Here is a 16,680-nt window from a genome sequence, read left to right as displayed (position 1 = left end):
GAATGCAATATCAAGATCCAAGAGAAGCCCAAAAGTTGGAAAAGGGAAAAGAAAAGACAAGCAATTCATTAGAGGTAAACTGTTTACATTCTTACATGGAAAGATGATACTTTTCATCCTTAAAAACTGTACCACTAGTATTACAGTTAGAAAGAATGTACACACACACACATACACAGAGTATGGGTACAAGTTGAATTTGAGGAAATGACATGAAAATAAGTGAGTGATGAGAAAGAGGAGTACACTGGATGCAGAAGGAAGGGAAAGGTAGAATGGGGTAAATTATTCCATGTGAAAAGATGCAAAAAATCTATCACAGTGTACAAAACGTTTGGAGGGTAGGTGTTGGGCATTGCTTGAATGTTGATCTCATCAGTATTGGATCAAAGAGGGAAAAATATACACAGTTAAATATTTAAAAATCTTTCTTATACTATAGGGAAGTAGGAATAGAGGAAATTAAGCAAAGTGGAGGAGGAACTCACAGAAGAGAGGAGATAAGGGGAGTTGGTAGACAGAAGCAAAACACTGGTGAGGAGGGAGGAGGGAAAGGGTGAAAGAAGAGAGAGGACAAACAGAAGGAAAAATAGGATGGAGGGAAATACACAATTATTAATCACTGTGAATGTGAATAGGGTGAACTCTCCCATAAAATGGAAGCAGGTAATAGAGTGGAGCAAAAATCAGAATACTACAATATGTTGTTTACAAGAATCACACTTGAAGTAGAGACACACAGAGCAAAGTTAAGGGACTGGAGCAGAATCTATCATGCTTCAGCTAAAGTATAAAAAGAAGGGGTAGAAATCTTGATCTCAGAAAAAGCAAAAACAAAAACAGAAGTAATTAAAAGAAATAAGGAAGGAAACTATATCCTACTGAAAGTTGTCATAGACAATGAAGTAATATCAATCCTAAAAGAGTCTACCTGTCAAATCTATGGAGAAAGTAATAATTGATGCCAAAACAAGAGATAGAGAAATTTACAAAATGTAAAACAATTACTTTTGCTTATATTCATCTAAAAGGCTTTTGCACAAAGAAAACTAATGGAACCAAGATTAGAAGGAAAGCAGAAAGCTGGAAAACAATCTTTACAGCTAGTGTCTCTGCTACAGGCCTCTTTTCTCAAATATATAGAGAACTGAGTCAAATTTATAAAAATACAAGCCATTCCCCAATTGATAAGTGGTCAAATGATATGAACAGACAGTTCTCAGATGAAGAAATTAAAGCTATCTATAGGCATATGAAGTGCTCTAAATCACTATTAATTAGAGAAATTCAAATAGAAACAACTCTGAGGTACTACATCATACTTATCAGATTGGCTGTGCAATGGAAAAAGAAAATGATAAATATTGGAGAGGATGTGGGAAAATTGGGACATTAATGCATTGTTGCTGGAGTTGTAAAGTGATCCAACCATTCTGTAGAGCAATTTGGAGCTATGCCCAAAGTACAGCCAAATTGTGCATATTCTTTGATCCAGCAATGCCATTACTTGTTTCCCAAAGAGATCATAAAAATGGAAAAAGGACCTACAGGTGCAAATATATTTATAGCAACCATTTTCATGGTGGCAGAATATTGAAACTGAGTCACTGCCCATTAACTGGAGAATGACTAAACCAGTTGTGATATATAAATGAAATTGAATACTACTATGCAATAAGAAATAATGAACAGGTAGGTTTCAGAAAAACCTGGAAAGACTTGTCAAAACTAATGCAAAATGAAATGAGAAGAACCAGGAAAACATCATACACAATATCAACAACATCATGTGATGATCTTCTCTGAATGGCTCAGTTCTTCTTAGTAAGACAATGATCCAAGAAAAGTATAAAGGACTCTTTAAGGAAAATGCTATCCATATCTAGATACAAAGCTGATGGACTCTCAATGTGGATGGAAGCATATTTTTTCACTTACTTTATCCTTTTTTTTGTTGTTTTTCTTCCTTTTTGATCTGTTTCTTTCACAACTGTGACTAACATGGAAGTATGTCTTATATGTCAGCACATGTAGAACCGATATGAATTTGCCTATCATTTTCTAAAGAGGGAAGGGGAAGGAGGAGGATAAAAATTTGGAACTCAAAATCTTGAAAAATTGAATGCTAAAAATTATCTGGATATGTAATTGGGAAAAAATAAAATGTTATTAAAAGAAAAAATACAAAGAAAATGGTCCCTGATCTCAAGAAACTTTCATTCTTAATGGAATGGGACAAAGGCATAAGACAAATTTTAAAGAAGCTTGTAAATTGAAATTTTATTGGAACCAGGATTTCAATTGTCAGTGTCTTCCTTCCACTCGTGCAGAGAAACCCTCCCCTGTGTCTTTTTTTTCTTCCTTTCAAGTTTTTCCATAAATACTCCACAATCTTTCAATGAACTGAAAGCCTTTTTCTTCTTTTGTGTGTGTGTCTATGTGTGGGGGGGAGGGGGCTACCTTAGAAGCAATAATATACTATTCTCCTTGCCTATTTATTGTCTTGCAGTCTTGCTACTTAGCTATCTTTTTACTTGTTAATATTATTGACAATGTCTTTCTTGCCACTTTTTTTTTTAAAGCAATTGGGGTTAAGTAACTTGCTTCAGGTTACATGGCCAGTTATTTCTGGGTGTGGTGCTAAGTATTAGAGCTCAGATTCGATCCGGAGTCATCCCAACTCTGGGGCCAGTGCTCTTACTCACTGAGCCACCTGGCCACCCCTAAGCAATTGGGGTCAAGTAACTTGCTCAAGGTTACATGGCCAGGTGTTTCTGGGTGGGTGCTAAGTGTCTGAGCCTAAATTTGATCCCAGGTCATCCCAACTCTGGGGCCAGTGCTCTTACTCACTGTGCTACCTGGCCACCCCCTTGCCACTTCTTATGATGAAGGGAAAATCACTGAGGTCAATTTGTAATATCCCTACCACTCAATTTCCCTTCTTTATTCAGTTAAACTCATAATTCTTTTGAAAACTTAGGTCAATACATGGAAGATACCTCAGAGGCCATATGTTTCATCAAATTTATTTTACTATTGAGGAAACTGAGGTTCCTGGGCATCAAGTGCCTTGAAATAAGTTATTTGGATAGTCCATATTAGTGGCCCTCTGACTACATTTCTCCAATTATTCTGCCTCCTGTTTTGTAGCCATTTTAAAATCATGGTGGATTTGAGTGAAAGTTGGATATTGGATTAAAAAAAACTACTAGTTAATTTATCTGCTTATCTAGAATGGCCCTTGAGGCAAGGTATATGTGGCAAATCAAATAACTAGCTGCCCTGTGATGTTTCATGAATGAGAAAATGCATAGAAATTGTAGTAATGAAATGTTTCTTTATGTGAACTGAAGTTTTCCTTCTAAATTTCCCCTATGACAGTGACACTTCTTGCCCCAACGTTATCTGCGTGGGGCCCTAACTTTAACGTGTATGGTGCTGTTCTAAGAAACTATCCAAAGGAAATCTTGTTGCCCTTTATATTTACATGGATAGATAAAATACTTTACTATTTCAAAAAGTAAACTTTTTAAATAAATCTGTTCATATTGCGGTATAAATGAGGTTGCCATGTTGCAATAAAATAAGCACTAAAATCTAATATTATTATCTGTTAGAAATTCAAACATGCCATACAATATTTTATTTTAACCATTTTCCAGGTGTTTTAGTTATTTTATTTGCCAAATACATAAAATCTTTTACAGCCTAAGTGTGACACATTTTATTTTGATGCATCCTAACTGTTTTTAATCTTCCTACAGAAGTTCACAATGGTGGATTATGGACATAAAGATGCAAACACTATGAGTTTAGATCACAGCTTTCTTCCTCCGTCTGTTGAGTGAAATACCTCTTCCTTTAAAATATGCTTGATAGCTTGTAGTTTTCATAGTTTCCCTCATGCTTAAATGCAGAATTTTAAACATCCAGAGTGAAAGAAAATGGTGTTCAATTGTTAAAAAAAAAGAATTTTTTTCTATTTGTATGTTGTACACAGATTGCACCCAAGATTAAAGCACTGATGATGGAAGAAGGCACAATCATGGTCAGTTATCAACCACTCGGAGAGAAAGTCAATTTTTTTCGAATGGTCTTCTCTAACCCTGCTACCAAACAATCAGATGTTGATTTTCTTATTGATGAAATTGAAAGACTTGGGAATGCTTTATGATGCTGTACTTACACTTGTGAAAATGACTGCCTTTATGAATAGGAGAGTCTTATTAGAAGCCTTTCTTTTTAACCTTTCAATTGCCTCAACTAATTTTTGTTTTGCTTTGTTTGCCATATCTGGATGACATAATGAAGTGAAAATCTGACCAGTAGGAATACTATCACTACTACTAGATAATATGGAGGTCAAGTTCTATTTTGTATATTCATATTTTGTAATTGTTAAAGACATTTCTTCTGCATTACCACCTTTTCTTAATTTCTTCTGTCAATGCAAGATTTATAGAATATTTCTCTTTCCTCCTATGATTTATCAAATATTCCATATTTTTGAAGAAGAGTACAAGGACTAGAATAGGGAAAATTGTTGCATTTTAATAACTAGTCAATATTTTCATAGCAACTAAAGATTTGCAAAGTACTTTACAAATATTATCTCATGTTTTCAATAACCTGGTGATGTAGGCATTATTCCTAATCCCATTTTACAGATAAGGAAACTGAGCCTTGTAGAAGTTAAGAACATTACCCAGAGGCACACAACTAGCCAGTGTCTGAAGCAGGATTTGAACTTGGGTCTTTTTGACTCCACGTTCAATGATCTATCCACTGTACCTGCTAACTGCTTATTTCCCATTTCTTACTCTTTTTATTATGTAAGCATCACCATTCTGTATACCCACACACGCGATTTTAAATTTCTCATTGTTATTTCATTATTCTTCTACTTCTTCTTTTCCCCTTCCTCACTGCAACACTACATAAAGTAGAATGCTATGAAGAACTATATTTTTAAGATTGTTTAGTAATTCAAAGCTAATAATTGTCCTTAAAAACAAAATTTATAAAAAATATAGCAAATTATTTAGATATCAAATTTTAATACCTAAGATTAATAATACAACCTGTTCATTCATTACTTTTGCCATTTTGCTTTATGTTCATTTGGATTAATATTATTTCATTTGTATTGAGCAATTGAAATAGGTGGATACATTGACATAAATGCTATTAGCAAAGTCTAAAAGAACAAAAATAAATTTTAATTAGAATTCTGGAATATATATATATATATACATATATATATATACATACTATATCACCAGATAACAAGAAATCTGCTTGAATGTAAAAATGTTAAGTTTCACAATATTTTGTCAAACATTAAAAGCACTAGTTTAACTCATTAAACTTTGGGTCAACTAATTAAATTATTAGTTCCTTGAGGACAGGAACTATTTTTGCTTTTTTTGTTTTTATTTTCTTTTTTGCTTCCCTAGCACTTAGCCTGGCACATGCTAGGTACTAGCAAGGATTTACTTACTATCATTATTGCTTATACAAACTTTGAGTTGAGGATATTTGTACATTTTGTAGCATTTTATGCCTCCATAACAGATAAAACAAATAAAATATATAATACATTCATTTTTGCTTTCTCGAATAACTGGATCAATTATTTATTAATTATTCTATTTTTCAAAATAATTCCATAAAGTTGCATACTATATCAAATTGGAATGAGTCTTTTGTATCCTGAAAGAAATGGATTTATTTAGGATCATTTTTCTAATCCTCCATCTGAATGTTAACGTTTGGCTCAACCAAACCACTTTCAATAAAATTGCTTTTTATGCACTACTGCACTTCTTTCCCCTCCTTTCAATGATTACAACTTGTCACTTGCACATTAATTTTGTTCTTAGGATGCTGAAATTATTTTTTAACTAGATATTTCTTACATCTGCAAAATCTACAGTAGGAGAATCTTTAAAGGTAAATCATTTGTTACCTCAGATTCTGAATGGGCTTACAAGAAAACAATGTAGTTTTGTCACTCAAATGATGAGGAACAGAAAAAAAAAGAAATTAATAGGAGAAAAATGTTGATCTAATTGTTGCCTATAGCTTGGTTGTGAAAAAGTACCCTCTAGCTATACTCACCTGTGATATTTTCTTAGAGGAGAAGAGATCACAAAAGAACATATGTAGAAGGTAGCTCTTGAGAAGAGCCTTGAATGAAGCTAGGGAGTAAGAATTAGAGATGAACAAGTATGTACCAGGTTTGGGGCATGCTATACAAAGACATTGAGGCAAGAAATGGAGTGCTGAATTTGGGGCTCAGCTAATTAGTCAGTTTCAATGGTCTATAAAAAGAGTGAGGCAGGCATGTGCTAGGTTCCATACTAAACCCTAAGCATACAAAAATAAGCAAAAAGAAAGATAGTGTCTTCCCTAAAGGAGCTCACATTCTAATAGGGGAGGACAATATATGAAAAGGAACTGAAAATGAGTGCCAGTGAGGGAGCTTGGTGGTAAAGTCCAGAGAAATAAAAGAAAAGAATGAAGTAGGATAAGCCTGGGCCCCAACCCCCTCACCAGAATTGAGGCCCTGGGGAAGAAAAAAAAACTTACCATAAATTTCATCAGATTGCTAATCAGGTCTGTGTCTTGAAAATCCCTGCAAATAAGCAGCTAAACTCAGAAACTCAGATTTGCATTTGAAGCTGTGTAAATGACTGCCAAATTAATATCTAAGTCAAATTAAATAAATTGGAAAAACTATATGGAATACATGTTGTGGATGGTGTTAAATGCCAAAAAGAGAGCTTTGTGTTTTAACCTAGAGTCAAATAAAAGGATCAGAGATCTAGCATTATATTATGGGAATTCTAGGAAACTCTTATGGGATGTAAGTTGCAGATGAATCACCTTTCTGCATTGGCAGAGGTAGTTTCCACACCAACATGTTGATACACCAGCATGTTGAAATCACAAGTCCAGCTGCTACCAGATAACACAAATTTATTACTGACTGGGTGAGCCATATGGCATGACTTTTCCAGCATTGCTAAACAGCTGCCAAATACTAATCATAAATGGATGGTAGAGCTGACCAGAGTTGGAGTTTGGCAAGAAGGGAATAGTAAGAAAATAAGATGAGAAATCATCCTAGAATAGTATACAATAAAACTGGTTAACCATTGAGGTCAGATCTGGGGTGATGGAATTAGAAGTGGGTAGGATTAGAGGCACTAGCGAGTGTGACAAGGACTATCTAGGAAGAATAAGGCAGATGGAGATGGGAGGATAAGTTATCATCAGAAAGAAGAATTTCAAAGTTAAAGATTATGGAGCTAGGATATATGTGGATGATATAAATTTCTAAAATATGGGCATTCCAAAGGGCAAATACATTGAGAAGGAAGATGACCCGGGTGACTGGGGTATTCAAGGGCACATTAATGTATGTTTTAAGGGAAGGAGAAGGAACCAAGCTTTTATTAAACACTTTCTGTATTACAAACACTCTGCAAAGGACTTTTAAAAATTATCTCATTTAGTCATCAATAAACCTGGGAGGTATGTCCTATTATTATCACCATTTTAATGTTCAGTAAACTGAACTAGGAAGAAGTTTAATTGACTTGCCCAGCATCACACTTCTATTAAGTCACTGAGGCCTGGATTCAGGGTGGCCTGAGTCCAGGATCCTCCCTCTAGCTGCTATACCACCTAGATGTGTTCAATGACTTGGAAATCTTTAAGTGGATTAAAAGAAATCATTTCTGAAAATTACATTTTGAGCCAGATAAAGATAAAGAACTCTGGAAAAGCAGAGGGAATGATCTTGGAACAAGTAGATTACAGTAACAAGGATATGAACTGGATGAAATAGTTACATGGAGTGAATTTCAAAGGGATAGTAAGGAAGGATGACCAGGAAAGTGGCAGTGAAGTTTAGAAGTATGCCTGCTCCTTCTCCTGGTCCAGTGTGTTAGGAGGCATGAACAATGGAGTGACTAATGTTATAGATGGTGGCCAGGCTTTCATTGTCTTGCAGAGATGATATGGAAACCCTAAGCATCAGACAATCGCCAGAATTTGGAATGACTATTTGAAGTCAGTTATGATGTTACACCCAATTTCTCTCTTTTCTAGGTTAACTACCCTCAGATTTTTGATATGTTCCCCCATGTGACATCCTTTCCAGACCTACACCTTTGTGAGTGCCCTTTTCTGGTAGATCTCAACTTTGCCAATTGCCTCTCTTGTAATCCTAACATCTAGAATCGAATATAATACTTCAGATACAGTCTGACTTAGATGCAGTTTCTATTTACATAAGCTGAGACTGCATAAACATTTCACAAAATTGTTTTGTTATATTCACTCATACCTAAGTTTTAGGTAATCTTTGAAAATTTCATTGTCATAGGAACAGTAGTTAAGTGAGCTTCTCCACCCTATGCTTATGTTGAGAAGTAACATGGTACAGTAGAGAGCTGACTTTACAGTCAGGATACCCTGGGTTCAGGTTCTGCTTCTAAGACCTTTCACTGGTGTGATTTTAAGCAAGTTTAAAATTTACTTTAAACATTTATCCTATTAGCACCCAGGGCAATCTTTAAGACTATAAATTGCAATTAAAACAACTCTGAGGTACCACATCACACCTATCAGTTTGGCTAACATGTCAAAACAGGAAAATGATAAATGCTGGAGAAGATGTGGAAAAATTAGAATGTTATTGCATTGTTAATGGAGTTGTTAATTTATATAACCACTCTGGAGAGCAATTTGGAACTCTGTCCAACGAGCTACCAAACTGTGCATACACTTTGATCCAGCAATACTCCTACTAGGTCTATATTCCAAAGAGATCATAAAAATCATCTCTTAAATGACAATCTCTTAAAAAAATGATCTCATTAAAAAGAACCCACATGTACAAAAATATTCCTAACAGCTTTTATTGTGGTGACCAAGAATTGGAAATTTAGAGGATGCCCATCAATTGTAGAATGGCTGAACAAGTTGTGGTATATGAATGTAACGAAATATGCAGATGAGTTTAGAGAATCTGATTTTAGAAAGACATGTTGGCATGGAATGGAGGGTCCTGATCCCAGAAACAGTGTTCATTTGCAGGTATTCTCATTGTTTCTGGTCAGCCTTCCGTGTGGTGAAGAAGGGGTGCTTTGACTACTGGAAACACACACACATCTAAACACACACCAACAACTGAAAGGTAGACAGATTCCCCTGTGGGGTTATATTCTCCCTTCCCTAAATGACTTATTTGACTGAGAAAGAAATTTTGCAAGCCTCTAGGTAGGGAGTGATCTCTGAACCAGGCCAACATGTGTCCCATGATAATAAGCCTCTGTTCTTTGTCTCTCTGTGTTTGCCCTTTCATGCTCTTGGGTGAAAGGGTTTTCAGCTAGGCTGTCATTTTGTGAACTTCACAACTTTGAGAAAATGAGCATTCAGTGGTCAATGCTGTATTTTGCAGTTAGCTGAGATTATTTGGCTCAGAAAGAAGTGGGCCAAAGGTATCCAAAAGGAAGCAGCAGTTGTGCATCTATAGGCAAAGCTGTATTCAGAAGTTAATTTGGTCAAGTTAATACTTTGAAGCGACTGCATTTGGGTTGAACTCTTTCTCTCCAGGGATGAAAGTGGTATTAGTATAGGGGAAAGTTTGTGTTTCTCTTCTTGCTATAGCTTTTCAGAAAATTCATTTGTGAAAGCTAATTGATGTGAATTGGACAAATCATACTAGATCACTAAATACTGGAGGTTATTGGTAAGACACTGACTGATATTGGTGATTACTATTAGGTGAAATATATTTAAAGGGGTACTTGAATAACATTAGATATGATGCAAGGGAACAGAGGAGAGATGTAGATGAAGCATATTAGGAAACATTTCAGGACAGCAAGAAGATTTTCAGCACAAGGGATTAAGAGAGGATAATGGCAGTCAAAATGACTTGAAGGAAGAAAAGAGTTTGGTAGCAGGGATGAAGAATTTATTCCAGACATGGAATATTAGAATTTGCAGGGGAAAAAGATGTAACATAATCTTTAAAAATTATCCAGTAATCCAATTTGTCTAGAATACAGAATATTTAAAGGAGTCTACTATGAATTAGGGCTGGGAAAAAAAGGTAAAAGATACCTTGTGAAGAGCTTCAGATATCAAGTTAAAGTATTTATTTTTGTCTTACAAGCAATAGGGAGCAAAACATGGTTTTTGAAAAGGAGAATTTATTGTTGCCCCAATACAATAGAAAAAAATTCTCTGTCCAATTAGAGCGATCAACCACATGATTTAACTAGTTCTATCTAAATTTAAATCCTAGGGCAAATATTTGGAGAATGGGTTGTAAAACAGACATATAAAACAAAAAGACCAGTTAGAAGAAGTGATAAAGGCCCACAATGTCAAATTTATTATTCTACAAAGTTAGTATGTCTCCTTGAAATACAGATCAAAACTATTTCATTATTTTAATGGATTGAATTTCTTTATATGAATTATTGCTTCAGATCTAAGGGTGTGTACTATTTATGGTTTGTCTTTAGAATTGGATGTGTAAATAATTTTCTTACCTGTGTATTAAAATTTATCTTTATCACTATACAAATATTATCAAATAAAAGAAACACATATATCAAATATTGATTCCATCTAAGGTTTCTTTACTTTTTTCCAGTATTTGTTTCTATGGGCTTAACTATTAAAGCATGAAGTCGGCAAATATCACAAAAGTCTTCTATTACCTGTATAATGCATAATTGTGACATACTTTATTGATAGAACTCAAACAGGATATGACATGGAATTTTAACTCTATGTTCTAAGTAAGCATATTTATAGTAAAATAGTAAATTATATAGAGACATTTTAAAAAGTTAGAAACTTCTAAAAAGTTTAGAGATCTGATACTATCAGGGAATCTAAATTCTATTACTCTCTTCTTTGTGGTATCTAACAATTTTTAACCACATAGAAAATTTCTTAATATTTTGATTAATTGAAATAAAGGGCAGTATCTTGCACACAAGTCTGGGCTACAATTTTTGTTGAAAAGCAGTGAGGTAGTTAACCACACACCCTTTTCAACTTGGATTTATCCTCTAGCTCATTACTTGTCAAAATATATTTTAACATTTTCATTTGATAGATTATATTATTTTACATTAAAATCCAGTTTGAAAATATTCTTAAAGGATACTAATGCACAGTTGGTGAAATTGTGAACTGAGTCCAACCACTACAGAGAATAATTTGGAATTATACCTAAAGGGATATGAAACTATGCACACCCTTTGGCCCAGAAATACCATTACTCGATCTGTATCCCGAAGAGAGTAAAGTAAAATTAATAGGACATATATATATACACACAAGATATTTATAGTAGCTCTTTTTATGGTGGAAAAGAAATAGAAATCTAGAGAATGCCCATCAATGGCTAAACAAGTTATGGTGTATGATTGAAATAGAATTCTATTGTGCTATAAGAAATGATGAAGGGAAATCCAGACTCAGACATGTAACATTTACTGACCTTGGGCAAGTCATTTAACCCCCTTTGCCCTTCCTTCCTCCCTCCAAAAAGCAAAAAAAAAATTAAGGAGATGGTTTAAGAAGAATGCTGTGAAGGGTTATATGAACTGATGTAAAATGAAGTGAGCAGAACCAGGAGAACAATGTGCACCGTAAAAGCAATATTGTATGATGTTCAACTTTGAAAGATCGAACTACTCTGATGGTGACAATGACCCATCAATTCCAAAGGACTACTTCTGAAAAATATTATGCACCCAGAGAGAAAATACTGACAAACTCTTAATATGTGTTGACACACACTTTTTAAAACTTTATTTTCTTGCTTTTTTGTGCAACAAGAAATCATTGGAGTTTACTGAATGGGTGCCTGTCTGTGGTGGGTTGTTGGAAGGCCTATCATTGGGCCTTCTGTGGCAGTCCTACACTTGTACCTGATTCGGCCCTATTATCACACAAGGAACTTGATTCTTTAAGAAATACAAAAGCTGGGGCAGGTAGGTGGTGCAGTGAATAGAGCACCAGCCCTGAAGTCAGGAAGACCTGAGTTCAAATCTGACCTCAGACACTTAACACAAAAGCTAGCTGTGTGACCTTGGGCAAGTCACTTAATCCCAGTTACCCTCCAAAAAGCAAAAAAAAAAAAACCAGAAAAAAACAAAGAAATACAAAAGCTACAGTCCTGCTCAGGATGTTATTTGAGAAAGATTAAGGCAATGAAAATGTTTTATGACATTGGGAGACCCCATAAGGATCTAAACTCTGAAATAGGAAGACTTTATGGGAAAGTGTGGAGGAGGCCTATAATTTCCAGAACTTCTGAGTCAATAAGTCCTGGAATGATACCAGTGACATCTAGAACATCTGAAGTTAAAAAAAATGTGGGAGGGTATATTGCAGGCTTTTGCTTATCGGTAGTCAGGATGGGTGGAAGGACACAATTCATGTCCAAAAGAGAAGAGATGAAATCACTTTGGGAGAAAGAGTTCCATGATTTGAAAGAGGTCCCTGTGCTGTACCTCTCTCTCATGGGAACCAGTGATTGGAATGCTATAGAAACTCTCTAGGTTTGGGGATACCCAGCATTATTAAATTCATTAGCAGCACTTTCTCACCTCTATGGTTAGCATCTTTCTGTGTGTGCAGAAGAAATACATATTCATTATTTATTCTTCATTTGTTGTGAATTTTCCTTTTCACTTTTGATACCATACATTTTGTTTTCTTTCTTCTTTTTAATCCAATTAGCTAATCATTTATCTATTATTAGAAAAAAATAGTTCCTAGTTTTATCAATTTAATATTGTTTCTGATCATTGAATTGAGAATGAATCTAAAATACTATATATTAACAAATTTACAACCTCAATTGAATACCAAAGCAGAAATTCCTAAATATTAAAAAAAATTAACAAAAGTAAAACATATTTTTGTGACAGTACCATGCACAGTGGAGGTATGTACGTTGTTTTTATTTTGATTCAATAATTGTCACAAGTCTATTATATCTAAAGTTTATAAAATTCTTTTCAGGTTCTTAACTTCTTTCCTTATTTTTTGCCTAGATTTATTTAAGGTTTATCAGGATAAATTGACTTCCCTCACAGTTACTAAGGTTTTTCTGATTATTAGCCCCTTGATAGGAGTTGATTAGTAGATGAGGGGGAGTCGGATGGTAGTTATCTTTTTCCACAAGAGAGGCTCCCTTTTGAGAGGCCTGGAAAGGTCAAGTTGAAAGAAGGGCCTGTGGTATGGGGGACCTTGCTTTTCCCAGGGCTCTTGAAATCAAGGTACCAGGCCATTTCCTCCATGTACTGAGAAGAGGTTATACTAAGGTGATTTGATCTACTTGATACATACCACTTTCTCTCTCTTCCTCACTTAACCTGGTTTGCCTGGCTTAGAGTTTGTAGCTTATGGACAGTTTGAATTAATGATACTTGGGATGGAACTTCTCTTTGCAATTATTGCTCCCTCCAATGATGTTAATGTTCGTTGATTATCTGGGAACAATTTTTTAAAAAGAAATTTAGCCCTTTGAAGAAAGTAGAGATGACTGGAGACAAATAGGACAAAAAAGGATACAATGACAAGGGGACAAATAAGAATAGTTGGGGAATGAGATGTTCAATGCTGCATAATGTCCTGAATGAACACAATTGAGTTGGGTTTAGAGCGTACACTGACCCACACCCTGGAAAGGTTTTCCACTCTCTAAAGTTCTAGGAGATGCTCATCATTAAGTATTCAAGTTGCTGTGCTAGCTAGGGAACTGTGTCCAGTGGTCTATATCTGGGTAGAGTCAATGGTTACTGTGCAGGTTTGTGCTATTAGAATGTAGAGCTAACCAGTCAGACTTTTTCTACATGTATGAAATAGAACTTTAAAATAAGTTACTCTATAATTTCTCCCTATGAAGACAAAACCATTATCTGAGTTATACGTGTAAGTCTCTACAAGAAAGTTCTGCAAACTAGAAAGAACAAGGGTCAATGTATAGCAAAAACGTATATCTCTTAGATACAGGATACACTAGATCAGATCTTTTTCCTTTCAATTCAATTTGTTTCTCTTAGTGTGATATATGCCGTGCTCTGAGTTGAAGTTGGAATGATTAATCTCCTTTCTGGATTAGAGCTTTCTGGATTTTGCAATGCAGCCATTTTATTTATTTTTTTAAATTTTTTTTTACCATTCAACTTTCCTTCTTAAGGGTTTGATTTCCTTAACTAAGGATGTGACTTTATCAGATCCTCGTGCTAGACTTTGCCTCTTAATAATGGAGGTCTCTTTCCTTCTGCCAATAATTTCTATAACTAGATCATTCCTGAACCCTCCCTGGTAGAAGATGCAGGTCTAGGGGTGGCCAGGTGGCTCAGCGAGTAAGAGCACCAGCTCCAGTGTTGGGATGACCTGGATCAAATCCAGGCTCAGATACTCAGCACCACACCCAGAAATAACTGGCCGTGTAACCTTGAGCAAGTTACTTAACCCCTATTGCTTAGAAAAAAAAAGAAGATGCAGGTCTTCCATTCAAAAAGTTTTCTTCCTGGGAAGAATAAAACTTCAGCTCAAAGAGATTATTCTTCTCATCTCCAAATTGCCATTTTGGACCCTACTTTTCCATGTTTTAAATATTCTCACTTCTAGTTCTCATTACCTCTCATCTGAATTAGTCTAATAGCTTCCTTACAGTTATTTCCTGCACATAGTCTTTTCCCCTGCCAATGCATTTTCTATATTGCTGCCAGGATAATTTTCTAAAGCATCCTGTTACTGTCAGTCTCATATATACAGAATATTCAGTCCTTCAATATTCTCCATTGCCTGCTGAATGAGGATCAGACATATCAGTCTATTTTTGAAGGTTCTTCATACTTTGCACCCACACTTTCTTTTAGGACTTTATCTCCCACTACCACTCTTAATGAAGTATACACTCCTATGAAACTGGACAATTTGGTTCTTTGCTTTCATGTTTTCAGCATCTAGCATAATGTTTACTATTTTATAGATGTTTTATTCACTTGAGTTGAACTGAATTGAACCATTTGGTCTACTTGTCCATATACTATCACATCTTCAAAGATTAATTCAAGGGACGGCTAGGTGGTACAGTGAATAGAGCATTGGCCCTGGAGTCAGGAGGATCTGAGTTCAAATCTGGCCTCAGGCACTTAATACAAAAACTAGCTGTGTGACCTTTGACAAGTTGCTTAACCCTAACTGCCCTCCAAAAAGCAAAAAAAAATGATTAATTCAAATGCTGCCATGTTCATGGAGTCTTTCAGGATCCCCACAGCTAGAAGCAATCTAGCTTTCCCATGATCTAGAAGCAATCAAGATTTCCCATAATATACACTATTTGCACCTATCTTATGGTATATACTTCATTTTACTTTATAGGTATGTGGATATGTCTATTATTTAATTGGTTACAAACTCAAAAGCATGGATTTAATCTAAATTCTCTTTGTATCCTTCATTTATTTCTGTTAGCACAGTTCTTGGAAAGCAGCTAGTGGTGCAGTGGATAGGATATTGCACCTGGGGTCAAGAAGACTTATATTCCTTAGTTTAAACCAAGCCTCAGAATCTAACTAGCTATGTGAATCCTGGTCAAGTCACTTAACCCCTTTGCTTCACATTCAGTAAAATGAGCTAGAAAAGAAAATAGAAAACCAGCCCAGTATCTTTGCCAAGAAAACCCCAAATAGTGTCATGAAAAGTTGGACACAACTGAAACTACTAAACAACAATAACAAAGCACAGTTATTTACACAACAGTAACAGACACATATTGAATTAATTCATTGATACATTATACCATCTCTGATAATCAAAAGGCAGGGCTAGGAGTTTAAGTCAAATATTCTTTGTTCCTCACTTCTAGCCATTCCTTCAGATACCACCTTCATGTAACCTCTCCTCCTTTAATGTTCATGCCATCTAATTATATCATCTCATCCTTGTCATTGTTATTATCATTTAATGTTATCAAGTGAGAGAGCATATTACTTTTCATATTTTTAAAATTAATTTTAATATTCTTTTAAAAATTAATTCCAAATTTTCTCTGTCCCTCATTCCTTTGAAAGGGCAAATTATATATAATTATACATTTGAGGTCATGCAAAACATCTCCACAACAGCCATGTTACAAAAGGAAATGCACAGCTACACAAAAACAAGAAAAATTACAAAAGTTTTAAAAAAGTATTCTTCAGTCCACACTCAGACTTCAGCAGTTCAGTAGATAGCATTTTGATCATGGACCCTTTGGATCAGAGTAGCTAAATCTTTCATAGTTGATCTTAGTTACAATATTGGTATTAGATATTTTGCTAGAAAACATAAAGTCAAAAAAATAAAATCATTGCTGTTTAGTCCAATTTGTTAGAAATGTAAACTACTGGGGAAAGTCCTTTTCCTAGAAGACTTTATATTCTGCTGGGAGAAAACAACATAAATAAACCTAAAATAATTTTAGAGAAGCTCTAAAAAATGTAGAATCAGGAAAGACTTTCTAGGAACTGGCATTTGAACTGAGTTAGATAAGTTTCCCAAAAGTCTTAGATGAGAAACTTTCTCATAATGGGGTAAAGATTGTACAAAAACAGATTGGAGATTGGATGTCACTTAGTG

The 16,680-nt window shown here is 34.9% G+C and overlaps 1 protein-coding gene across 1 annotated transcript in view; it reads left to right on the top strand.

Moving 5' to 3' along the window:
- Positions 1-4,174, top strand: part of LOC138171308 (glutamate decarboxylase 1-like) — a 43,406-nt gene extending 39,232 nt beyond the window's left edge. The window contains exon 15 of the mRNA XM_069100764.1: positions 4,001-4,174. Coding sequence (XP_068956865.1) covers positions 4,001-4,174 — 174 coding nt within the window. The remainder of the gene's footprint in view (positions 1-4,000) is intronic.
- Positions 4,175-16,680: the final 12,506 nt, after the last annotated feature.

This window comes from Petaurus breviceps, unplaced genomic scaffold, assembly GCF_028583685.1.
Source record: "Petaurus breviceps papuanus isolate PSGF00001 unplaced genomic scaffold, PetGlider_PUasm1.0 42, whole genome shotgun sequence".
Classification (NCBI taxonomy): domain Eukaryota; kingdom Metazoa; phylum Chordata; class Mammalia; order Diprotodontia; family Petauridae; genus Petaurus; species Petaurus breviceps.
Note: the sequence above shows the minus strand (reverse complement) of the source record. Positions and strands in the feature narration are given on the sequence as shown.